Below are 25,901 nucleotides of genomic sequence, written 5' to 3'. Positions count from 1 at the left end.
GATCCTCCAGCATTTTGTGTGTGTTGTTTGTTGATTATAGAAGTTTCCAGAGGAGAGCAATTACTTTACAAGTTAACATATGAATGGAATGTCTCAAAGTAATGAGAATTCAAATTGTACCCAATGTTTCATATTCATTTAAGTTGAGCATAAAAGACTAGGAGCTAGAAACTTTCATCACTTGGTAGTCACAATAGATGATGCAAGACAACTATATGGATTTGTAAATATACCAGTTGATAAGAGGAATAAGCCTTCAATTTTTTCACTTGTACTTAAAATGAATCAATTGTTGGTCCCTCAAACAATATGACTTTTGATTATTCCAAATAGAAGTTAATGTCGTGTTATATTGGTAAAGGGCTTTGATTGGCTTAAGTCTAGAATGGGAGGGGGTGTCATAGTCACTTGATGAATTGTAGGGTGAGTAAAAATATTTTGAGTTTATGAATCTTTGGAATTCTGGTACTTTTCACCTGAGACTGATGTGATTAAGATCGTTGGATTCGATCACAATGGGACTGAAGGAGCATGAAGATTGGACAAAAAAGTAGGACTGGTGTGGAAGTTCCGCAGTGATTCTTAAGGCTGATTTTTACTTGTGCGTCGCGTCTATGCCGTAGGTACCGTGTACCCTACACCGTAGGGTGACGTGCACCTCCCCAAAAAAGTAACTCACACGTCACAGCGACGCAGACCGCAACAACTGAGCTCGGTCCATTTGGTAGCATCGCATTTCCTCCTACGCTTTTCTGGTTGCTTCTTCTCTGCCATGTCTGTACACCGATGCGAAATAGATGAACCAAATCATCAAATCTACCTGCCGACATGCGAAAATGTTTGAAATGCATTTCCTCGTCCATGTCTCTCACAAAGAATCTCAACACAGTGGCATAGAAACCCCACCACCAACTAGCGTTTTGGCGCACACCGACGCATGCTTGCTACGGCGTAGAGCTACGCAGAAGTGAAAATCAGGGCTATGGCGTAGCCCGTACGCACAAGTATAAATCAGCCTTTAGTGAAGGCCATGCCTTTGAGCTTTGTTGGTTATGCTTGCTACTTTTTATTTATTCTCAAAAAGCTTTATTTTAATATGTGCCTTGAATAATTTAACACTTAATTGTAGGTCATGGACTGAATACTGTGAAGGAAAAAGCAGAAGCATCTCTCAAAATACATGGTGGTGCCCCCTCTTCTGAGGAGAGGAAACTAGCTGAGACAGATGAAGTTGCCTTAGCATCAGGTAGCTGAAAAATAACCAATTTTTTTTCTCTTTGCTGTTCTGTTCTTGAAGTCACTTATTACTTCTTTATTCTTCTGATATTTAGTACCTTTTTGACCCATTTTGTGTACTGAGTAGATGTCTTCAGGGTGTAGGGCGCACTCAGGCATAAGACTTGGTTAAATAATTCACTGAGGAGCAGGAAAGGAAGAGTTAAATTTATGGAGCTTAACTCACAAACAATTCTTCTAAATTTTTACTCATCTTACCTCATCTGTAAAATATACTTGTCAAAGTTCTTGAACTTAATGAAGTAGCGTATATTGTGTTGTTACCTTTTATGCAGAGACTAGTTCTAAAGTTTTTCCAATTATATTTAATTTGTACTGATTCATGATTCTAGTGTTTGTCAACAAAAGATGACAAAGAAGCACTTTATGAGGTCTTTCAAAGTTTCAGTGAGATTTTTAGTTCAGGCCAACACAGTAGTGTAGCAGTTAGCACAGCACTTTACCACACCAGCTGTCAGACCAGGGTTTGATTTCTGTTGCTGTCTGTAAGGAGTGTGTACATTTTCCCTGTAACCAGGTGGGTTTCCTCTGGGTGCTCCAGTTTCCTCACGCATCCCAAAAAGAAATACAGTTAGGGTTAGTAATTTTTGGATCTGCTGTGTTGGCACCAGAAGCGTGGTGAGACTTGTGGGCTGCCTAGCACAATCCTTGCTGATTTCATTTCACGCAAACAACATATTTCACTGTATTTTTCAATGTACATGTGTGACAAATAATGCTAATCTTAACCTTATATTTTTCTTTTTCCACCAAAAAAAAGTCATTATTTCAGTAAACTTACACTCCACACTTAACCCACTTCCTCCTCATTGGTATTGCAAACTGACACTACTTTTATATCTTTACTAAAATAAATAAATTCAATAATTTTTGCACAGCTCTAATTATGACATGTATTAGAGTTGTTGTTGAACCCAAATTGAACTCCACTCTTGAAACATAGACTGTAATTTGGGGAGGGTTGGTGTCTTCATTGTCATCACATTTCATCAGTGTTTGAAACTAATCTAGTTTACCTCGTACTACTGACCTGGGGAAATGGGTGTCAGAAGCAAGTCCTAGATAAATTGATATTTTCCATTTCTAGCTACAGATTAATCCAAAATCTGTACAAATTGACAAACCTCCAAAAAGTGAGCAATATGTTCGTACTGGGATTAAAACTCCGTTTTATTAATAAGAATTACACAGATGTTTGTCACATTCCTATGGTAAATTAAACTGGCAGAAGATAGGATTTTGGTGATATCCTAGTTTTTTAAAGGTCATTGTGATTGGCTTTGATGCTTTGGATGTATTCCACTATAGTATAACTTGTTATTATAATTAATATTAGCTGCTTTCCAATAATGATCTGACCAGGACTTGAATTTGTTTGAACTGCTGAACATTCTAGTTTTGATTTCATCTTGGGGCTCTGACAAATGATAGTTTAGTGGAAGCTTGTTTGACCTCCTGGTGACCAATTCAAAAAGCAAGGTCTATCCAGTGTAGAATATATTGCTGGGTATTTATTATATTTTTATGTAGATGTATAAATCCATCAGATAGTAGAATGTGAGCAAGTGAACTGTAGAACTTCTCAAAGAGCTACAAGATATTTATTGTTGTTTTTGGTAAAGGGAAAGCCAACTAATAATTGTGTTTGGTTGCATTTTAGTGATAATGACAGATATTAATGAGAGCAGTTCTTTAATGAAAGATGTCAAGTTGAAGTTTTCATTTCCAATAATGTGCATCAAAGATGAAAGCATTTTGAAAATAAAATTGACTGGTACTAATTTATTTTTGTGCTATTCCTGGTGTCAAGCAGGCAGAAGTGCAGAGAGTGAAATAGAGCAGCATTTCAGCTTTATTATGGGGATTAATCTTAAGAAATGAGATACGGTTGTGTTCCTTTTTTGTTCCTGAATAACTGTTTTTAGTATATTTTTAATTTCCTGGATAGATACACAAGAAGAAGCAAATTCTGCAGATGTGACACACTCTTCGCCCACAGCCGGGTCTCGTGGCATGTTGTCAACCATTTCTAATGTAGTTCAGAGCACGGTAAGACAAGTCAGACACTTAATTAACATGGGCAGCCAGTATACTTGGCATTTCTTATTTTTAATTGTGCTATAAGCTTCATTAACATGCTTAGCATGAAGGAGTGAATGAAAATCAAAGTATGACAGAAAATATAAGCAAGTGTGGCCAGAATTGAATCCAGATAAGGAGAAAATGTCTTTTTATCTGAATACACTTGACATTTGTAATAAGATGGAGGATGCCAGAAACAATAACAAATGCAAGGTTGTTAGGAGTGGGAATTCAGTATTCCAGGACATTCATGTTCCACAAGAAAAGAAGTAAAACGGAAGAGGATGGGGTACTACTAAAACAGAAAGGGTTAGGTTTTGATGAGTCAGTGTAGTAGATCATGATCTGGTATTGGCTACATTGCAAATAGGGAATAGCTGGGGGGAGGAGACTTGGATAGGAATAGTCTATAGGCAGCCAAAATGTTCCCTCCCCTGAAATCATAGTCATAAACTACTACAGCACCGAAGCAGGCTCTATGACCCACCTAGCTTGTGCCAAACTATTAATCAGCTTAGTCCCATCGACCTGCACCTGAGCCATAGTCCTCCATACCTCTCCCATCCGTGTACCTATCCAAATTTCTCTTGAGTGTTGAAATCAACCCCGCATCCACCACTTCATTTGGCAGTTTGTTCCACCACCCTTTGAATGAAGAAGTTTCCCCTCATGTTCCCCTTAAACATTTCACCTTTCACCCTTAACCTATGACCTCTAGTTCTAGTCTCACCCAACTCAGTGGAAAATATCCACTTGCATTAAGCCAATCTATACCCCTCATTATTTTGTATACCTCTATCAAATCTCCCCTCATTCTCCTACGCCCTAGGGAATAAGGTCCTAACCTATTCAAACTTTCCCTATAACTCAGGTCCTCAAGTCCTGGTAACATCCTTGGAAAGCAAAGCATAAATGGGGAGTTACGAGATGGTAAATGCATTCATCATGGGTAACTTTACTCGAAGTGACAGGACTACCATGGAAGAGGTATTTGTGGAGTACATCACAGATTATTTTTTTACAGTGGTATATTATAGAACCTCACCAAGAACAGGCCATTTTAGTTTTGGTCACGTGTAATGAGGTGTTGGTGGGGGGTGATAAAGGATCTTGTAGTTGAGAATTTCTAATGGAGTAGTGATTATAACATGGTAGAATTGCAGATAGAGTTTGAGGAGGAAGACCTACGATCCTAAATCAGAGTCCTGAATTTAAAGAAGGGCAAGTACAAAGATAGTTTATTAGAATGGACTAGAAAAGTAAATCAACTATAGAATACATGCAGAGACAGAAGTGAGTGGCGCACCAAAACTTTGTGAATTTCTGAGAACCAACAGCAAGAGATCAGAAAGCTTCAAAAAAAGGGAACAAATGATTGAGAGGAAAACTGGCAAGTATCATTGAAAGAAATGGCAAATATTTGTATGCATATACAAAAATGAAGAGGGCAATTAAAGGTAAATGTGGGGCCCATAGATGATATTAAAGGGAAGCAAGGAATGGTCAACCGCATTATCACCTTTATGACGTAGGTGATCATGGTCTCATAAACATGATTGTTCTTAGCATATTTTTCTACAGAAGTGTTTTGCCATTGCTTTCTTCTGGGCAGTGTCTTTACAAAACGGGTGACCTCAGCCATTATCAATACACTTCATAGATTGCCTGGCATCAGTTGTCGCATAAACAGGAGTTGTGCGCCAGCCTGCCATTCAATCATCCACCACCTGCTCCTATGGCTTTACATGACCCTGATTGGAGGGGCTAAGCAGGTGCTACACCTTGCCCCAAGGGTGACCTGCAGGCTAGCAGAGAGAAGGAGCATCTTACACTCCTTTCGCAGAAAAGTAGCTAAACCCCACCACCCACAGGGAATGGTAGATAATTAAATCAATGTTCTGCGATACTTTATGGCGAAAGGCACAGAAAATACCCCAGGTAAAACAGATAAACAAGTTTCAAATTGCATGGAGGTACCTCTTGCAGCTCAATTATGTTTGGTGTATAATTACTATTTAGAAATGAGCGTGGCAACCAAATTGTGCACAGCAAGACCCCACTTCCTCTACAATGGAGAGTTGATCTGTTTTGAGATTCTGGATTTCTAAGCTTGACTTTTAAGACATCTGAGTGTTACCACCAAATCAACAACTGACTCCCTCTAGAATTCAACAGTTTATGAATTTTAAAAATGGCAAGCAGCTACAAATACTCATATCACTTCTGCTTTATTTAGGGTAAAACTGTAATCACGGGTGGCTTGGATGCATTAGAATTTATTGGCAAGAAAACCATGAATGTCCTTGCAGAAAATGACCCTGGATTCAAGAAAACAAAGATATTAATAAATCGAACTGCTACCTTATCCCAGGTATTTAGAAATACGCCTCATCTGATTGCCTTTTAAAGATGTACAGCAAAATTTCAAAAGTGTAAACTACTTTTATTGATTTCTTAAGAATATTTATAGAGACTTCAAATGCATGTCATGTTGGTATCGTTCTTGTTTCTGTTACTACAGTAAGTGATCATTTTACAATTAATTACATGTGGCATGTTACACAGAAACACCATTACAGTATTCTGCTAGAAGCTGGAATTTTTGCATCTTGCTGATGTCCATAATTTCTCAGAACTATTACTTGGACCATCACATAACTACTAACATCCTTTTACAGAATTTCAATAACTGATGGAAGTAACCCAACAGTTATTTGAGATCTTGGTGTTACATGATCTAGAATCACTGCAAATAGTCAGTGTTAAACAGCACAGATACAAGCCCTACAGCCCACCAAGTCCTTTAGTGAGCCTTTTCCCCATCTTCTATGCCTTGCCTATTTACGTGCCTGTTTTAAATGCCTCTGAAACATATCGATTGTACCATTCTTCAGTTTTGTTGGCAAGATTCATAGATTGACCTCTCTCCAAGTGCAAGTTCAAGTTTAATTATCATTCAACCATAAATGAATATGGCCAAATGAAACGGCATTCCTCCGGGGCCAAGGTGCAAAACACATTACCAGCAGCACACTGCACATAGCACAAATAGTGTATATGGTTACGATTGCAGAGAAACATACATTCACAAAACAAAAATAATATAGCCCAAGTCCCTGAGTAGCATGACTGTATGTTGATGGTCCGCTTGTTCTTCCACTGAGTGAACACTGGAGGGCAGCATGGATGGGAGGGATCAGCCCCCAAACCAGTACAGCTTCCAGTATGCCTCTTGAGGCCACTGCCTCAGTGTTTCCCTCTCCCCATTGACTGCAACAGCCTGCCCTGCAGTGAGGGCATAGTCCTCACCACAACCGAGGCTGTAGAGCTCCCCTGCCTAATGGGGACCCATTCTTTCTCTATCATTTTGTTTCAAGAATAAAATGATTTGAAAAGATTCAGTGCTGTCATTTTTAACGAGAGCCATCTATTGCACTTATTTATGTAATGCCTGTAAAGCAAATGAACATCTCATGCCACTTCTTAGAAGCAAAATAAACAAAATCTTGGCAACAATCCGTGTGTAAAAGATGTGAGGGGAAAAAAATAAAGAAAGTTTTGTCAAAAAAAATCGAATTTAAAAATAAAGTAATATTTTCAACAACCTGAAGTTTTAGAAAGGAGAATGGCAAAGACCAATCAGGAGGGTAAAATCTTGAGGTAACAAAAGCATGGATTAGGGACTGGAGTACCAAATGGTGCAGGGCAGTGAAGAAGTGAGTGATTTTTACGGAGGTGGGTATAGGCTGTGTGGGTAATGACGCAAATACAAGATCATAAACTTGATCCTAAAGTTTAATACCAAGCTTGGCTTCATTTCAGTTAGTTGCTGGAGGCTCCTTGTTTCCCAGTGTTCACTTTAAAAATGACATGCTGAAAGCTGTGTTGCTGTTTACTTTTCTACCATTAAAAATTACTTTGTCATTATGCACTCAGTGACAACTTTATTAGGTGCTCCTGTACACCTCGTTAATGCAAATAATTAGCCAACCATGCGGCAGCAAGACAATCCATAAAGACCTTAAGACGTAGGAGCAGAATTAGGCCATTCAGCCCATCAAGTCTGCTCCGCCATTTCATCATGTCTGATCCCAGATGCCACTCAACCCCTTATACCTGCCTTCTTGCCATATCCCTTAATGCCCTGACTGATCAGGAAATGATCAGCTTCTGCCCTAAATATACACATGGACTTGGCCTCCCCTGCAGTCTGTGGCAGAGCATTCCACAGAGTTGCTGTCTGGCTAAAGAAGTTCCTTTTCTCCTAACCGCTGTTCCAAAAGGTCAGCCCCCATATTGTGACTCTGCCCTCTAGTTCTGGACACCCCCACCATAGGAAACATCCTCTCTACATCCACCTTATTTAGACCTTTCAACATTCAGTAGGTTTCAAAGAAACCCCCCTGCATTCTTCTAAATTCCACTGAGTACAGGCCCAAAGCTGGCAAACAGTCCTCGTATGTTAACCCCTTCATTCCTAGAATCATCCTTGTGAACTTCTTCTGGACTCTCTCCAATGATAAACACATCCTTGCTGAAATATGGGGCCCAAAACTCCATACTCCAAGTTCGGCCTGACTAGTGTCTTAGAAAGTATCAGCATTATCTCCTTGCTTTTATTCCCCTTGAAATAAATGCCAACATTGCATTTGCCGCCTTTACCACAAACTCAGCCTGTAAGTTAACCTTCTGGGAGTCTTCCACGAGGACTCCTAAGTCCCTCTGCACCTCTGATGTTTGAACCTTCTCCCCATTTAGATAATAGTCTGCACTATTGTTTCTTTTGTCAAAATGCATTACATATATTTTTCAATATTGTATTCCACCTACCATTTTTTGCCCATTCTTCCAATTTGTCTTAAGTCCTGCTGCAAACTTTGCCACAAAGACATCAATTCCATAATCCAAATCGTTGACAAACAATGTGAAAAGTAGCGGTCCCAATACTGACCCCTGAGGAACACCACTACTCACTGTCAGCCAACCATAAAAGGTCCCTGTTATTCCCACTCTCTGCCTCCTGCCTGTCAGTCATTCTGGTATCCATGCCAATATCTTTCCTGTATCACGATAGGATTGTAATCAGCCTCATGTGTGGCACCTTATCAAACGGCTTCTGAAAATCCAAATAAATGACATCCAGTGCCTCTCCTTTGTCCACCCTGCTTGTTACTTCCTTGAAAAACGCGTAACAGATTTGTAAGGCAAGATTTCTCTTTACAGAAACCATGCTGACTTTGACTTATCGTTATTCTCCAAGTAACTTGAAACTTCATCCTTAATAATAGACTCCAACACTTACCCAACCACTGAGGTTAGGCTAACTGGCCTGTTATTTCCTTTCTTTTGCCTTCCTCCCTTCTTAAATAGGGGAGTGATATTTGCAATCTTCCAGTCCTCTAGGGATCAAGTGATTCTTGAAAGATCATGACCAATGGATCTGTTAGCTCTTCAGCAACCTCTCTCAGGACTCTGGGATGTAGTTCATCTGGTCCACCTTAAGACCTTTCAGTTTGCCTAGCACTTTTTCCTTTGGCAATGGCTCTCACTCCTGCTCCCTGACATGCAGTCATGGTCAAGAGGTTCTGTTGTTGTTCAGACCAAACATTAGAATGGGCTGAACTGTGATCTAAGTAACTTTGACTGTGGAATAATTGTTGGTACAAAACAGGATGGTTTGAGTGCCTCAAAATCTGCTGATCTCCTGGGATTTTCATGCACAACAGTCTCTAGTGTTTACAGAGAATGGTGTGAAAAACAAAAAGCATCCAGTGAGCAGCTGTTCTCAGGGCAAAATTACATTGATAATGAGAGCGGTTGGAGGAGAATGGCCAGACTAGTTCAAGCTGACAGGAAGGCAACAGTAACTCAAATAACCACACGTTACAACAGTGATTTGCAGTAGAGTGTTATCAGAAAATACTTAATGAAGTGGCTACTGAGTATATATGTAAGAATTAGTGTCAATAAAGTAAAGAAATTAAAAATCTACAGATGCTGGAAATCCAAGCAACACACAAAATGCTGGAGGAACTCAGCAGGCCAGGCAGCATCTGTGGAAAAGAGTACAGTCAGTGTTTCGGGCCGAGACCCTTCTTCAGAACTGGTGAAGGGTCTTGGGCCAAAATGGCAACTATTTGTTCTTTTCAATAAATGATGCCCAGCTTGCTGCATTCCTCCGGCATTTTGTGTGTGTCTAGAGTTGGCTGCTGTTCATGATGGTTGATTGGAGAGAAATTAAAAAATTTAACTCAAATCCTTTGTTAAATTAGAATATGGAACATAGAACAGTACAAAACAGGAACAGGCCCTTTTATCCCACAAGGTTATGCCAAATCAAATAAATTACTATTCAAATAGCCAACTCGTCGAATCCCTCTTCCTACACAATGTTCAATTTTCCTCACATTCATGCACTTACTGAAACGTCTCTTAAGAGTCTCTAATGCATCCACCTCTACTACTACCCAAGGCAGTGCCCTTCCAGCATCCACTGCTTTGTATTTTAAAAAAATAACTTGGCCCGCACATCTCCTTTGAAATTACCCCCTCTCAGCTTAAATACATGGCCTCTGGTTTTAGACATTTCAATCCTGAGAAAAGATGCTGTCTTATTACTTCATCTATGCCTCATAAACCTCTTGTCAGATCTCCCCTCAGCCTCTGCTGCTCCAGAGAAAACGATCAACCTCTCATTATCGCACATGCCCTCTAAATCCAGGCAGCATCCTGGTAAACTTCTACGCCCTCTCCAAAGCTCGGACAACTTTCCTATACTGGGGTGACCAGATATGTATGCAGTTCTCTATGTGGACTAATTAGAGATTTATAAAGCTGTAATATGACCTCCTGACATTTGGACTCAGTGCCTCAAATAATAAAGGTAAACATACCATATGCCTTCTTAACCACCTTATCAATCTGTGCAGCCACTTTCAGGAAGCTGTGAACTTGTACCCCAAGTTCCCTCTGCTCCTCAACACTGCCCTTTACAGTGTACTGTCTCTAAGGTTGGCCTACCAAGGTGCAACATTTCACATTTGGCCGGGTTAAACTCCGTCTGCCATTTCTATGACCATATCTTCAACTGATCTGCATCACGCTGAATTCTTTACCAGCCATCTATGCTATCAGCAACACTACCAACCCTTGTATTAAGTGCAGGCTTACTAACCCACCCATCTACATGTCATCCAGGTTATTTATATGCATCCCAAACTGCAGAGGTCCTACTGCAGATTCCTGCAGAGCACCGCTAATAACGGACCTCCAGCTAGAATAAGTTCCTTTGACCACTACCCTCTTCTATGGTAAGCCAGTTCTGAATCCAAATGGCCAACTTGCCATTGATCCCATGCATCTTCCGGATGAGCCTCCCATGAGGGATATTGCCAAATGCCTTACTAAAATCCATGGAGATATCATCCACAGCTCACCTTCATCAATCACCCACAACCAAAAAAACTCAAATCAAGTTAGTAAGACACAACTTTCCCCATACAAAGCCATGCTGGCTCTCACCAACTAGGCCATGGCTTTCCAAATGTCATGAATCCTATCCCTAAGCGTTCTCTCCAGTAACTACCCTACCACTGATGGGAGACTCACTGGTCTACAGTTTCCAGAATTATCTCTGGTTCCCTTCTTAAATAACAGAACAACATTAGCTGCTCGCCAGTCATCAGGGACCTGGTCTGTAGCAAGAGGGGACACAAAGGTATTGGTCAAGACTCCAGCAATCTCTTCATTAGCTTCTCTCAATAATCGGTGATATCCCATCAGTCCCTAAGGACTTATTCACCTTAAAGCTATTTAGGAGACCCAACACTACGTTCTCCTTTACTTTGAAATGCTCCATCCGTGCTCTAGCTCAGCACTGATCTCCCTATCCTCCATGTCCTTCTCCTCGGTAAATACTGATGTGAAGTACTCATTTAAGGACCTCATCCACATTATCCACATCCAAGCAAATGTTCCCCCCTTTATCCATAAGTGGTCCTACCCTTTCCTTGGTTTTCTACTTCTCCTGATGTATGTATGGAATGCCTTGGGATTCTCTTTAATCCTACTTGCCAATGACTTTTCATGGTCCCTCCTGGTTTTCCTTTTCCTTCCTGAGTTCTTTTCCAGCTTCTTTATACTCAAGGGCTCTTTTTGATTCTAACTTCCTAAGGTTTATATTCTTCTCCTTTTTCTCCTTGACATCCATGCCATTCTTGTCCTTTCTTCTTACCGGAACATTCCTGTCAATTGCCACTCCCACAATGTCCACTCTGCTTACACCTCACTTCTTTTAATTGGCTCAAATAAAACTCACTCCCAGCGAGACTTACAGTTTTCAAATGGCCCCCACTCTGCAACAGGGTTGTGCTCTCACTTGCTACTTCAAAGAATGACTCCCTCCTGACGTGATTTGCTGTTTTCAAATGGCATTCGATTTTTCAAATTGCATTCATGGTTTTTGTTTTGTGAACTAACCAGAATTCTTTGCCTACTTACTTCTGATTTTAAAACTCATCAGTTCCCACCTGACGAATGCTTGGTGTTTCATTGTTGGGAGAAGGGGATAAAGGGATTAAATATTTCATAACCAAAGGGTGGAAACTGCCTGATGATAATAAGGTTCATTCATTCATACTTATTGACTATTATTCATCAAGATTTTCACCGCATAATATAAGTAGCGTGACAGTGACAATTCAGAATTGTAATTTTCCTAACAACTTAAAAAAAACTCGGGATATTTTGGTCCACCACTGGTAGTGAGGTAAAAAGTGTGTACATGAAGTCAGACCATTCGTGTCATGTCCATGAGCAGCTAACACGTACAATTTCATTGTTTAGATGTTAAGAGAAGCAAAAGAAAAAGAAAAACAACGACTTTCTTGCCAGATTGCTGTAGAGAAGACAGTTCACTTTGGGATGTTGTTTGATGACTTCCAAGGTCTTTCTCATTTAGAAGCGTTGGAAATTTTATCCAATGAAAGTGAAATAAAAGTAAGTACTGTCTTAAGCACTTCATACTTGAGGAAATTTAATTGACTTTCTCTTTTTACTTGTGTTTGAATGAATTAGGTTTCCATTGAAATTCAAGTTGCTGGCGTTAGTGAAATGTTATTATAATCAACACGTACAAGAAATTGGAGATCTTAAAGGTCGCACACCTTGCAAGGTTCAAATTGTGACCTGACAGGAAATGTAAATGACACGGTCATTTAATGAATGTTGTTATTTTAGATTCCCTTGAGTTGGATCATGGAACAATTATAGAAATCAGAGCATTGTGAGCATTCAGTAAGTTCAACACCCCATTGATTTGGCATGCCATCATCTACTCAAAAACATTCATTCCACCCAATAGCAGCACAGAACGATTGCAGTCTGCACCATCTGCAAAATGCATTGTAATAACTTGTCTAGGCTGCTCTATAGAGCCTCCCTGACCTCTAGCACTGAGAAAAACGAAGCTAACAGATTTAAGGGAACATCACTGCCTTCCACGTCATGCACAATCCTAACTTGGTGATATAATGCTGTTCCTTCACTGTTACTGGATCTAAATCCTGGAAATCCTTTGCCAGAAGGACTGCAGCTTCCTCGGGCAGTAAAGGATGAGTAATGAGTGCTGCTCTTAATGTCTGAGTATTGGAAAGAGTGAATCTGCTCTTATAATCAGAAAACATCGTATGCTTTATTTCCATGAACAATGTGATCATCTTTGACAACAAGTAGAAAGCTCACTTTGGAGACATTATTGATAGACAACTAGAGGGGCATTATTGTCCAGTTTGAAGTAGCCATACTGATGCACAATGGTAATCTCTGAGCTGATTTATGATAGCTCTGACCCGCAATTTGAAGGAAATCCTAGGTAAAGTGGTCATGTATATCTGATTATCCCTTAAAAGCTGAGGCTGTGTTCAGTGAACAGTGCACCTCTGCTGCGGAACTTTACGCAGGCGAATCTGCTTCAGGAGTCCTGTGTCAGTCAGATTTGTGGAATGAATGCAGCCACAGGGATTCGGCAACAAGCCTTCAGTATGGAGGCAAAGGAGAGAAGTCCTCCAGAAGCCAGGCCCTTGGTAGTGGCCAATGAGTCAGAAATACCCAGAGGTGCATCACATCAGCAGCTTTAAATTCCTGGGCTTTAACTTATCAGGATCTGCTCCTGGACCAGCACGTAAGTGTCATCACATAGAAGGCACGACAGTGCCTCTAATTAAAAGTTTGTGTAGATTCGGCATGTCACCAAAAACATTGACGAACTTCTATAGATGCACAGTGGAGAGTATCCTAACTGGTTGCATCACAACTGTTTGAAACACCAATGCCCAGGAAAGGAAAAGACTTCTGAAAGTGGTGAATGCAGCCCAGTCCATCACAGGCAAACCCTTCTCCAGCATTGAGTATATTTACATGGAAAGCTGCCACAAGAAAGCAGCATCTGACATCAAAGACCGCCACCGTCCAGGCCATGCTCTCCTCTCGCTGCTACCATCGGTAAGAAGACTTACACCGCCAGGTACAGAAACAGTTATTACCTTACAGCTGTCACACTCCTGAACTGCTTCATTTACCTCCACAATGAACTGATGCTATCACCTGCAGATTCACTTTCAAGAACTCTTTACCACCCATGTTCTTGTTTTTTTTTTGTTCGCACAGTTTGTCATCTTTTGCACATTGGTTGTTTGTCAGAAAATGAATCTCAAGGTAATATATAATCATAGATGTGTCCTTCGGTAATGCATTTACATTAAAATTAGAACATCTTCCTCTACACGAAATTAAGTCAACTCAAGTTCATCACAAGTGCAATGAAAAACTCTTGCAATGCCTCACAAACACATAGCATTATATAAGCAGTATTCACATGAAAACATAAATTATACACAATTTTATAAGAAAACACAATTAGAACAAAACAAGAACAAAATCTACTTTAGTTATTAAAGGGTGAGAGCATCCAGTATTAATTGAAGTACAGGACCATTCTATTTGATGCCAGGTTTCTTCATCAAAACCAAACCAAGAACTTGTTACAAAATCAACTAGGTATCCATCATCACACTAAAGCAGTGACTTCAAAAGATTGTGATACTGCTCTGTATGAATGGTACCACAGATTGTTCAAGTTAATCTGCCTATTCACCAGATTAGATTCTGGAAGGTGTGTGCATATTTGTGCATACATGGTGTTGGAGGAGGGAACAGATAAATTAAGTTTATTTTCTACTATGTGTTATTATTTCATGTTATTCTAATACTTTAATTATTTAAAAGTTTTTATTATTATTTACAGAAATTCTAACAACTTTTAAGTGTTTCTTAGCATTGGGGAGATTTGAAATTTGTTAGAAATGTCTACCAGCTTCCGCAAACCAAAATTTGCCTCCAGCCTTGTTTTCCAGTGGTAAAGATTGCCAGAGTACTTTATTATCACCTTCAGATATTTAAAGCAGGAGTAGGCCATTTAGGTCTCCGTGTCTACTTCATCATTCAACAATATTAAGGCATACCTTCTATATGAAGACTTTTCTCTCGTCATAGTATCAATATCTCGTCAAGATATCAATAAATTAGAGAGAGTGCAGAGACGATTTACTAGGATGTTACCTGGGTTTCAGCACTTAAGTTACAGAGAAAGGTTGAACAAGTTAGGTCTCTATTCATTGGAGCGTAGAAGGTTGAGGGGGGATTTGATCGAGGTATTTAAAATTTTGAGAGGGATAGATAGAGTTGACGTGAATAGGCTGTTTCCATTGAGAGTAGGGGAGATTCAAACGAGAGGACATGATTTGAGAGTTAGGGGGCAAAAGTTTAAGGGAAACACGAGGGGGTATTTCTTTACTCAGAGAGTGATAGCTGTGTGGAATAAGCTTCCTGTAGAAGTAGTAGAGGCCAGTTCAGTTGTGTCATTTAAGGTAAAATTGGATAGGTATATGGACAGGAAAGGAGTGGAGGGTTATGGGCTGAGTGCGGGTAGGTGGGACTAGGTGAGATTAAGAGTTCGGCACAGACTAGGAGGGCCGAGATGGCCTGTTTCCGTGCTGTGATTGTTATATGGTTATATAAGGCCAGTAGTTAAAATTATAAAGATTAAAGAATATTCAGTTTTATTCTTAGATGATCATGCCTTATACCTTGATAACATTAGAACATCATGAGGGAAAAAAAGATAGTATTTGTGGCATGCATTGATTGTCTGGCCAGAGACAGTGTAACCAAATTTATTCACATTCAGATCTGTGATGTTCAATATCTTGGATGCTGGATTGAATCAGCCTTTGCAGAGGATGTGCTTTCCTGATGGCCTTTCACCGTTTAAAAAATGTGAGATGAAATACTCTTGGATGCGTCCAGCCAAAAGACTCGTTCAACATAATCCAGGACAAGACATCTCATTTAATTGGCTCTTCCTTCCCACTTTCCTCCTTACACATTTACACTCTTTGCCATCAGTAAAGTGTGTACCATCTATAAGCTGAACAGCAGTGCTTTGAGAAAGGTTAAAGAATGTGTTGGCTTTACAAGCAATGGCCACGGTATAAAGTATTTCTGTTTTTATGTACTATTGTTTATCTCTACCAGTTCCACCCACCCCATTTGATTTAATTATCATTATTTTTCAATGTTGTTGTATGTTTTAATCCTTTTTTTTTCGTTCTCCAGCTCTTTTGAATGTCAGAACTAGTCCAGTAGAACTTCTTCATTTTTTTAATTGAGATCAATGCAGGTTATAAATATCAGAAAATTTAACAACTGCGATCCGTGCCTGTTGGTTCATTGAAAAAATTCCAATGCTTCTTGAACCTATGATCTGGCCATCTGAACTATTACACTATGGAAGATAGATCTGAGCAGCTTTCAGACCTTGTTGTCATATATGGGAAAAATTAAATGACAAACTCATTAAACTGAAAAAATACTATTATGTGGTAGAACAACACACACAAAATGCTGGTGGAACACAGCAGGTCAGGCAGCATCTATAGGGAGAAGCGCTGTCGACATTTCGGGCCAAGACCCTTCGTCAGGATTATGTGGTAGAACTCTGTTAGATTAATAATTTGTTCTCTCTCATTCTTTGCTCACCCCACCAATCCCCTGCAACCTGTATTATAGTTTCAGTATTATAATTGCTACCTGAGGTGTTATTTTTTGGTCCATTCTCTATATTTAGAGCAATCATATTATTGGTAAATCTGTTAAAATTTGCATTATACCATTAAAACATGGTTGCTCTATTACTTTGCAATATGCTTAGTTTTGATTTCTTTATTGCTAGTGTTACACATGACAGTACTCTTAAAATCATTGCTGTAATCAACTTTACTTATAATCAACCACTAATGATAGACTTTGTTTTTCTACCAGGTTCAAACTGCTCTGATGTCCCTCAATGGACAAGAATTGGAAACCATGAAAACAGACCTTATTAGTATTAAAGAGTTGTTCTTATTGAAAGAATTTAATACAGAAGAAAATCAAGAACAGAAAAGTATGTCAATATACTTGAATTTCAATTGTTCAAATCATTAAAGAATTGGCTTCAGAAAATTAATCAACAATAACATTTTGACATAACTAAATGATTCTAAATTTCACTTTTATAGGGAAATAATCAAGCTGTTCTAGAAATTCTGGAATCTTGGCCTGTTTAGGCTGAATTTCTCCCTATAAGTTAGTTTCATGGCTGCCGTATAAGTTGAACACTAAAATTTATTTATGACAGACTTGATTCAACAAAGTTACATCTCCACAGAAAATTGTCATTGTTGAGGTTTTCCATAATATTTCTATAGTGGTTCATGTCCTAAATTGGGTTAGGACATGTGAAATTCATACCAGCTGTTTTCCCCAGCCTTCATTGTCTTTAATCATTGAGTAGATTTCCTTGTCATTTGTTTATAAACCCGCTGTCATTTATCACCATCTAAAAATAGTTTTCCAGTATTTCAATGAGGCTGTACAATAATGCAAATACTTAAATTATTGCCTTTGATACATGCGTGCTTTAGGAAAAATTCCTTATCACCTTCTGTAATGCTGAATGAAGTGTGAAATAGCGAACTGTTTTTGCTTTGTTTCAAGCAGCCGATGAAGAATTTGTGAACATGCTAACTGAACTACTATTTGAGTTGCATGTGGCTGCTACTCCAGACAAGCTTAACAAGGTAAGTAGACTTGTTTATGTATAATGAAACTTACAGACATGCAACAATTAAATTAGATGCAATTTTCATGGGTACACACTAAGCTTGTTCATATATATTGCTATGCAAGTATGTACTTGCATTTGTGATTGCTCTCCATAGTCTTTTTATTTGAGGCCTTCAGTTCGTTGAAGGCTGCACCCCATTGGTGAGGGGAGGAACATCTACATGGCATGACCTGATCCTATCTCAGCCCAGAGTGAACATCAACACACCCATCCTAATCTTTCTACACAGTTCATGAGCAACTGTTCTCAAACCCAATCGTTTCAATGGCAGTTATAGTGATTCTCTTTAACCCAGCTAATGGCAGATTTATTATTCTAAAGAACAATTCTGAGGTCTTTCTAGAGCCGATGAGAGCTCAACATTTGTTTATTTTCTGGGATGAGTTGTTGCTGGCATTTAATCTCCCTGAGAACATGAGCCATGCTTTGAGCTGCTGACATTAGTGGGGGGTTTTTCTGAAGAAGCTCCCATATTTGTATTTGGTAGGAATTTTCAAGTTTGAGAGCCTAGCAATAATGAAGAAACCAATATATTTCTAATTCAAAACGTCTGACAAGAGTGGAAGTGTGAACACGCAGCTGTTTCTTTGCTCGTCCATCCTGGTGCTAAAGGGCAAGGGTTTAGGAGATGCTGTAGGAATAGGCTGAATGCATACCTGCATCAGATTTTGTAGCAGAAACATACCCTAACCATGTTGTGCTAGTGATGGATGGGATTGCAGTAAAGGAGTCTGTTTTGCTTTGCTGATGTTGAAATAGATGAGCTGTACTCATCTATTTCTTCCGAATCTTGCCTTGTAACTTGTGTATAGGCTTTGGGATATCAGAAGGAGAATCACTTTTCTCTGGAAATTCAGCTTCTGATGTGCTCACGTGGCTGATCCTGCTCAGTTTCTGATCAAAAGGACCCCCCAGATAATGCTGATGGGGGACCTGGTAATTGTAATGCCATTGAGTAGCAAGTTTAGGTAGCTGGACATTAAAGTGGACAATGTGTGTCATTTCTGTGGCTCAAATGTTACTTGCCACAAATGGACAAAATGGACATGTTTTATATAATGCTTTATATTGGCATCAAAGAATCACTTGACTGAGTTTAGCATCAGAGGGCCCTCATAAAACTGAAGTCAATGAACGTCAAAGTTAAAACTTTCTAATGGTTGATTGGCTGAAGGTAATGTTTTTACCTTGTTATTCATTAACCAGTTTTACGAGGGCCCTCTGATGCTAAGCACAGTCCAGTGATTCTTTTTTGCCAATATAAAGCTTTATATACATTATAATTATACCATAGGAAGCATTTAGTTTACTGTGATTTGAGGAACCTTGCTATATACAATTTGGCTACTGATTTTTCCCAGTGAAAGCACTGATAAATCAATAATATGTCTTTAGCACGTGTTTGAACCTGTTACTTAACTTGATCTAAACATGGTATGTCAAACTCTTAATAAAATAGTTTCATTTAGACAAAACAAGATCCTTTTAATTTCAGATATTGACCATTTTGTGTTACTTTTAATAGTTGTAGAGTAATGGATTAATCTTTTAACCTTTTGTGATTATGGAATGATATTATCAATTGTTTAAAATAAGATTTTAAAAAGAGATTTACAAAATGCAGTGGTCCTAATTGGCAGACAATCATTTTTCCAGGCAAGAAGAAAAGCTTACGATTGGGTGGAGGAGACCATGTCTAATCTTGCAACAGAAGCTGAAATAAAAAGTACAGGTGCAAATAATGAAAAAGAGGATAAACAGGATGAGAAACAAAAGCAGGAAGAAATTCAAAAAGGCAAAATACTAACAGAGGTGAGATTTTCCAAGGACAGCTTAAATTGAATACTAATTTGAAGTGCTTTTTCTCAATCAAAAATAAAACCTTATTTTGCAAATGGTTTTTTAAGTTGTCCTTTAAGTGCCTTTTAAATTGCAAAGCTCCACCAATGTATTGTCCCATTCTTTTTTATCACCAAAACTAGATGGTGAATCATCAGGCTCTCAAATGGTGAACAAGATGTTGAGTTATCATTATTTCATAATAGTCAGATAACAGATCAGTAGTCCCAAAAAATGTTGTGCAGATGTCCTTACTATTGACTTGATCGTGGAAGGAATGTTATTGATAAAGCCAGTGCACATGGTGCTTCATCAGGACTGATAAAGGGTCTTGACTGTCCATTTCCCTCAATCGATATTGCCTTATCTGCTAAGTTACTTCAGCATTTTATGTGTTGCTACGGATTCCAGCATCTGCAGTCTTTTGTGTTTCCAGGTTATTGATAAACCACCTGGATCTGATGCTGCCTTGAGGAATTCCTGCAGTGATGTCTTGGCCTGGGGTGATTGACATCCAGCAGCCACAATCATCTTCCTTTGACTCCAACTGTTTTAATGCTTTTCCCTTATAGATTTCCGTTTTGCCAGACCTTATGGCAAAGTTGATTGTAATCTTGATATCCAGAGAAGTCACTCTTGCCTCAATTCTGGAATTCACCTGTGTTGACCATGTCAAATCCACTTGATAGCACTATCAATAATCATTTTTATCACTTTCCTGATAAAACCTATATCATACTGTAATGGTGACCTGAAAGTAGATTCGCTCAATGAAGGTTACAATTCAATGGCAACTTCCGTGTTAGTATGCAAGTATAAGTCAGAAATGGCTCTTTCCTGATGATGCTGACAAACACAAGTCTTGACATTACCTGCAGTTGAGAATTCTGCCCAGTAAATTGTACTATGGACTTAAATTGGTACTTTTTAGGCTTTGTGCAGTCTGTAGTAATATATCAAAGCTTCCTTGCTTGTCCACCAAGCATACTGAGAAGTTCCTAGTTTTTCAATTCTGCTCTGATAGCCAATATCAGAAGTAATAGCAGTAAAAACAAATGTTGCACTTAAGTTAAGGAAAGCAACAACACAGGCTCTTAACTCAACAGCTTTGAATAGAAGCGCCTGAAAGAACATTGATAAAGTGGTATAATTGGGTTTGACACTGGAACCTTAGTAGACATTTCACATGTCAGCTCTCATTGGCAAAATAAGTTAAAGTGGCTGGTGCTTTTGGAAAGCAATCTCAGAATATAGAGGTGTGCAAAAATTGTAGAGATTTTTTTTATTTCTAAAATTAACCATTTATTAAACACAGGATGTCTTGATGTCATCCATTGAGAGTTTGGCCGAAGTAACAGCACGTTGCATTGAACAACTCCATAAGGTGGCTGAATTAATCCTCCACGGACAGGATATCGAGAAATCAGCATTGGATCAGGCTAAAGTCCTGACTGAGTAAGACATAATCACTAAGCGTTGTTTGGAATAATTTTAATCAAAAATAGGTTGTTTCCATAAGCCATTTATGAGAATGTGTTTATTTGCTAAAATTAATAAACAAAAAATGATCTTTCCAAATATTAAAATACTATTCCTGAGTGAAGAGTTCATTGACAGAACTGTCAATAGTACAGTTTAGTAGGAGATGGGACTTCCTCCAATAATTGTTTTTAAAATGTGTTCCTTTAAAATATTTCGAATATTTTCGATATAATAGTTTCTAACTGGTAGCCCTGACCCACCACTCTATTCCCACCACCCCACACTCCTCAATTTCACTTAACCTATGTGTGACTTTTATTTAGTTCTCTACTTCATTATTCTCTCCATTGAAGCAGAGATTGAATGTTATCAGTAATTCTTAGAAACAGCGATATTGTGACAGGCAAAACATACATGCCAGATTTTTTTAAATTCAAGCCATCTTAATTTTTTACAACCTAAATCCATTTTAAATTCAAATATACAAGTGATTTTTAAAAATATATTGTAGGGCCTGTAATGAGGTCTACTGCTTCTCTTTAATAATTTCAGTCATTTTGTTCAGTTGCACTAGTCTAAATCTACATTATATAGAAACAGCATAAGTCAAATTCCTATCACAAAATTCCATAAAACTCTGTAATAATCAATGTTAGATTGTTATCTACAACTAGAAGAAAAAATGTTATTAAAATTTCATAATGTTTTAACATAGCTTGCTTTGAACATCTAGTAAAGTCTAGCATAGCTTTTCCATGATTGCACGTTAGTGTTTAATACAAGTCTTTCATCAAGAAAATATGTTCTGTTTGCTCTATAAGTCACATTTTATTTATTTTTTTCTTTCATTGATTCAGGTTAACCATTGCTATGTGTAAGGATGTGTCCCTTCTTTCCCAGAAATTTGTTTTCTGTTTAACTCAAGCAGGGGTAAGTTATTATAATTTCCACATAGTTAAAAATTTATTATAATTTTCTTTTTAGAAGTGCCCAAATGCACTTTTAAGTCATCAGTGGACTTTAATAATGATGTCCCAGTCCACAAGAACATCATTGTAGTCACAAATGGATCTTTAATTGAAGCATCAAAATTTAAAGTTCTGAAGAGTGAGAGTAACTGCATTTGTTAGACAATGTAACACAGATAAAACTCCACTGACCGATTCTGAAAATTGTTTTTATGTATATTAATAATTATTATTTTACAAATGTAAACATTCTTTTTCAAGTATATGCTTTACATTGTAATTAAGCCAAGAGGTATCATCTATAAATACACAATAGAACATATCAAACTAATTTTAAAATTGTAATTGAATATATCCATAAATCTTTGTGTTACTTCTGAATTTGAAGAGTTAGATAATGTAAATTAAGGAAGTTTACATTGCCTTTGTGTTTTTGTACACAGGCTAAGCTGAAAGCAGAGGTGCTAAATCCACAAATAAACACCATTTTGCTGGAGGTAACTTCTATATTTTATTTTTAAAATCCCTCCTCAATGTTCTCCAGTTGTTTTTGTTTTATGTTGCATAATCCAGATTTATTTTGCACTCCAATGACATTTAAATACTCAATTGTGTCGTTTAAATTTCAGAGTTATGAGATTAGAGGCATACAAAATTGAGGGGTATAGATTGGGTAAATGGAAGCAGGCTTTTTCCGCTGTGGTTGGGTGAGACTAGAACTAGAGGTCATGGGTTAAGAGTAAAATTGAAATGTTTAAGAGACCGTGAGAGTGGATTTCTTCACTCAGGGTGGTGAGAGTGTGGAATGTGTAGCTAGCAGAGATGGTGGGTGCAAGTTCAATTTCAACACTTAAGAAAATTGGGATAGGTGCATGGGTGGGAGGGACATGGACGGCTATGGTCTGGGTGCAGGTCAATGGGGCTTGGCAGAATAATAGTTCAGCATGGACTAGATGGATGAAGGACCTGTTTCTGTGCTGTAGTGTTCTATGATCCTAGCTTCAACCTTCCCAGTACAGTATTTATGTGGTAGAAGGCCTGCATTCACATTTCTCTTTCTTCAATACCACAAATGCTTTTCAACATACTATATTCTTATTTTTTTCATATAATGCATCTCTGTAAAGGATTTTATCTGTTTCAGATTTCTACCTTTTGCAGTGTTCCACTTTAATTTTACTTAGCACTTACTGCATTTGGTTTATTTAGCTTATTCCATATGACCTAGAACAACTATTGATAAAGCATATGATCTTTAGTTTCAGTTAGAAATAAATCCATATCCTTTATTATATTTTAAATCATGAATAAATATTCTAACCACATGATATACCCAGAGTTTGCTGTTCACTAAGCCAGTTGTCTCAGTTTTAAGCAATTTGGCCCACTGTATGCCAGTACAGAAAGTACACCTAAAAGTAGTAAGAAATGTTTTGCATTTATTTATGTGCAAAAATAATGTAAGGAACTAATACTTTGGGGTTTTCTTTTCAGGGCTCTAACAGTGCCACATACATCCAAAGTGCATTTCAATTACTGCTTCCAATTCTTCAGATCTGCCATATACAATCCAGTATCACCAAAGAAGCCAAATAAGATGGAAAATTGTGGAACCTCCTTTCCATTCAGTGATGTTAGACAAAGTTTCAAATGTTCAAATAGCTTAAAGCAAAGTTGACAGAAAACTGATAATATTTTAAAGGGAAATTACACTAATACTATAGAAAAAAATACTGGCAAAATTATTGAAGACTAGTTGAAAACTAATTGATTTAGTTGTTTATACTGAGGGAACAGTAAATCAGTGTTTGTGTTGTATCATTTAAAAGCAATAATCATTGCAATGCATGAATCAGATTTTCTGATTCATGTTTTATACCTCCAAGTGGTGCAACTTCTGCATTACTTTTAGTGTTTTGAAAATATTTTTAACTTCAAATTGTATTTTAACCATATTTACCAAACTACAATTTGTAATATTTAAATTGTGCAATTAATACAAAAGTAGTCTTGACACTCACAGCACCAACTGCACTTTTTTCAACAAGTCAGAAGTACAAAACACTAGTGTGTTTTATTGATATTCTATTTACTTCAGCACAGCAATTTAATATTATTGAGTAATGTTTTGACCAAGACAAGAATACAACAATGTCATGTGTAACATTACAATAAATTCACAAATACTTCATAACCTTGTAGGAAATTTAGTTTTATTGTAGTATGTTTTGTAATTAAAATATTTTATTAAAGGTTTGTGCAAATAGGAATTGGAACATTTTTATTGATGTATTTTAAGCAGAGTATTTCTACAGGGCATGTCCCAAACTGTCACTGATTTCAGTGGGAGAGTGGCATCAATGATATAAAAACAACAGCTTCTTCAGGGTGTCTCCCAATCTTGCAATGAAATTATGAAAATACATTGCTCCTGTCCTTGTCATTTTTATTTTAATTTTCATACTTAAACCTGCAATTTTAATCTTATTCAAGCTTGGAAATAAAATTACAATCTTATCAAACTTCTGACAAGTTTGTGTTTGGAATTTATGTAGATTATGTTGAGAAGTCAATGGATTAAGAGCTGATATTTTTCATGATTTCTCAATTTAACAATAACAAAACATGTTCATTAGGCCTATAGTTTAACAATATGTAAATAAACTTATGTCTTTTTTACCTTGTCATATTAAGTGTGTAAAATATCTGACTTTTTCTAATTTCATGAGTATTAGTTTGAGGTTGGTAGTGTTTAACACAGGTGATAGAAGTATCCACAGAGGAAGTTCAGGTACCCCTGGTTTTGATCTGTTTGTTCAAAGGTAGAGAGCTGGAATTCCATATGCTCAAATATTAAGGTGGTGTAACAGAATCAAATAAAACTTCTGCCCTGGAGCAGAAAGGGCATTGCCTTTGGCTTCATCTTGGAGCTGTAAAAGGAAAATATCTCCAGGCTTATGCAGAAGTCACTTTTCAATAATTCCTGCCAGAGAGTCCATTCAGGATGTAATCAGCTTTGGTAGTAATGCTACATGTTTATAAATTGCTGGTCATCATTGTTAACAAGGCTTGAGAAGTGGCAAGTTAATTAAGATTAACCAGTAGGCATGAAACCATACTTCAGGAGTTTAAATTCCATCAGAATTAGTAAAGGGACAATAAATTATTATGTCTTTGTCTTTGTCTTGTCAATACCTGTGCAATTACTAATGAATTATTTGTTAATGGCATAAATGATTTTCAAAATACAAAATATTTAATGACAAAACAATTTAAAAGTTATGGTTTGTAAGTGATATGATATTCCTGTAAACACACCTGGCTCTGAGGCTCTGACACTTGCTGATTTTGAAGTTTTGCTTTCTCTTGAGTAGAATAAAAACAAACCAAACAACATTATCTGCTTGATTTGTATTTTTTAAGATTAAAATAGAACCATGTTTGCAATTAGAAAACTGATTTTCAGCCATATGAAAATGTTTTAAATATTTGCAAATGTTACCATATATTGCCAATCACTTGCCATAGAATTTGTTCAGAATTATAGTGATTATGCTGAAAGTGGTTACTGATTTGATGTGCAGAGAACTCATTTGAAAAGGGGATCTAAAGATCAAAATTTTTGATGATGTTGGATGCTTTGGCTTTCAATTCAAGTTCAAGGTTCAAATTTAATTATCTTTCAATGATACATGAATGTAGCCAAGTGCAACAGCATTCCTCCAGGGTCAAGGTGCAAAAACACATTACCAACAATACACAGCACAATGTATATAGCCCATATCGTTATAATTTCATTAAAAACATACAGTCACAAAGGATAATAATAATAATAATAATATAGCCCAAGTCCTTGAGTAGCATGTTTCTAGATTGATGGTAAGTTGTCCTGATCCAGCTAGTTCTTCCACCAAGTGAACACTAGAGGACAGCAATGAAGGGAGGGGACAGCCCCCCAACCCAGTATGGATTCCAGTGCACCCACAGAGGCTTCTACTGCCTCCAGTGTC

General features: G+C 37.7%; 1 protein-coding gene across 2 annotated transcripts in view; it reads left to right on the top strand.

The window, feature by feature from the left end:
- Positions 1-25,287, top strand: part of fam114a1 (family with sequence similarity 114 member A1) — a 36,165-nt gene extending 10,878 nt beyond the window's left edge. The window contains exons 4-14 of one of the 2 annotated variants that reach the window (XM_073064836.1): positions 1,130-1,246; positions 3,245-3,345; positions 5,615-5,749; positions 12,223-12,375; positions 16,756-16,879; positions 17,476-17,555; positions 19,259-19,414; positions 20,757-20,896; positions 21,781-21,853; positions 22,335-22,388; positions 23,386-25,287. In XM_073064836.1, the coding sequence (XP_072920937.1) occupies positions 1,130-1,246; positions 3,245-3,345; positions 5,615-5,749; positions 12,223-12,375; positions 16,756-16,879; positions 17,476-17,555; positions 19,259-19,414; positions 20,757-20,896; positions 21,781-21,853; positions 22,335-22,388; positions 23,386-23,487 (1,235 nt within the window). In that variant the 3' untranslated portion in view covers positions 23,488-25,287. Of the gene's footprint in view, positions 1-1,129; positions 1,247-3,244; positions 3,346-5,614; positions 5,750-12,222; positions 12,376-16,755; positions 16,880-17,472; positions 17,556-19,258; positions 19,415-20,756; positions 20,897-21,780; positions 21,854-22,334; positions 22,389-23,385 lie in introns of both variants that reach the window. The other variant, XM_073064835.1, reaches the window with a different exon arrangement.
- Positions 25,288-25,901: the final 614 nt, after the last annotated feature.

Source organism: Hemitrygon akajei, chromosome 13 (genome assembly GCF_048418815.1).
Source record: "Hemitrygon akajei chromosome 13, sHemAka1.3, whole genome shotgun sequence".
NCBI classification, from domain to species: domain Eukaryota; kingdom Metazoa; phylum Chordata; class Chondrichthyes; order Myliobatiformes; family Dasyatidae; genus Hemitrygon; species Hemitrygon akajei.
Note: the sequence above shows the minus strand (reverse complement) of the source record. Positions and strands in the feature narration are given on the sequence as shown.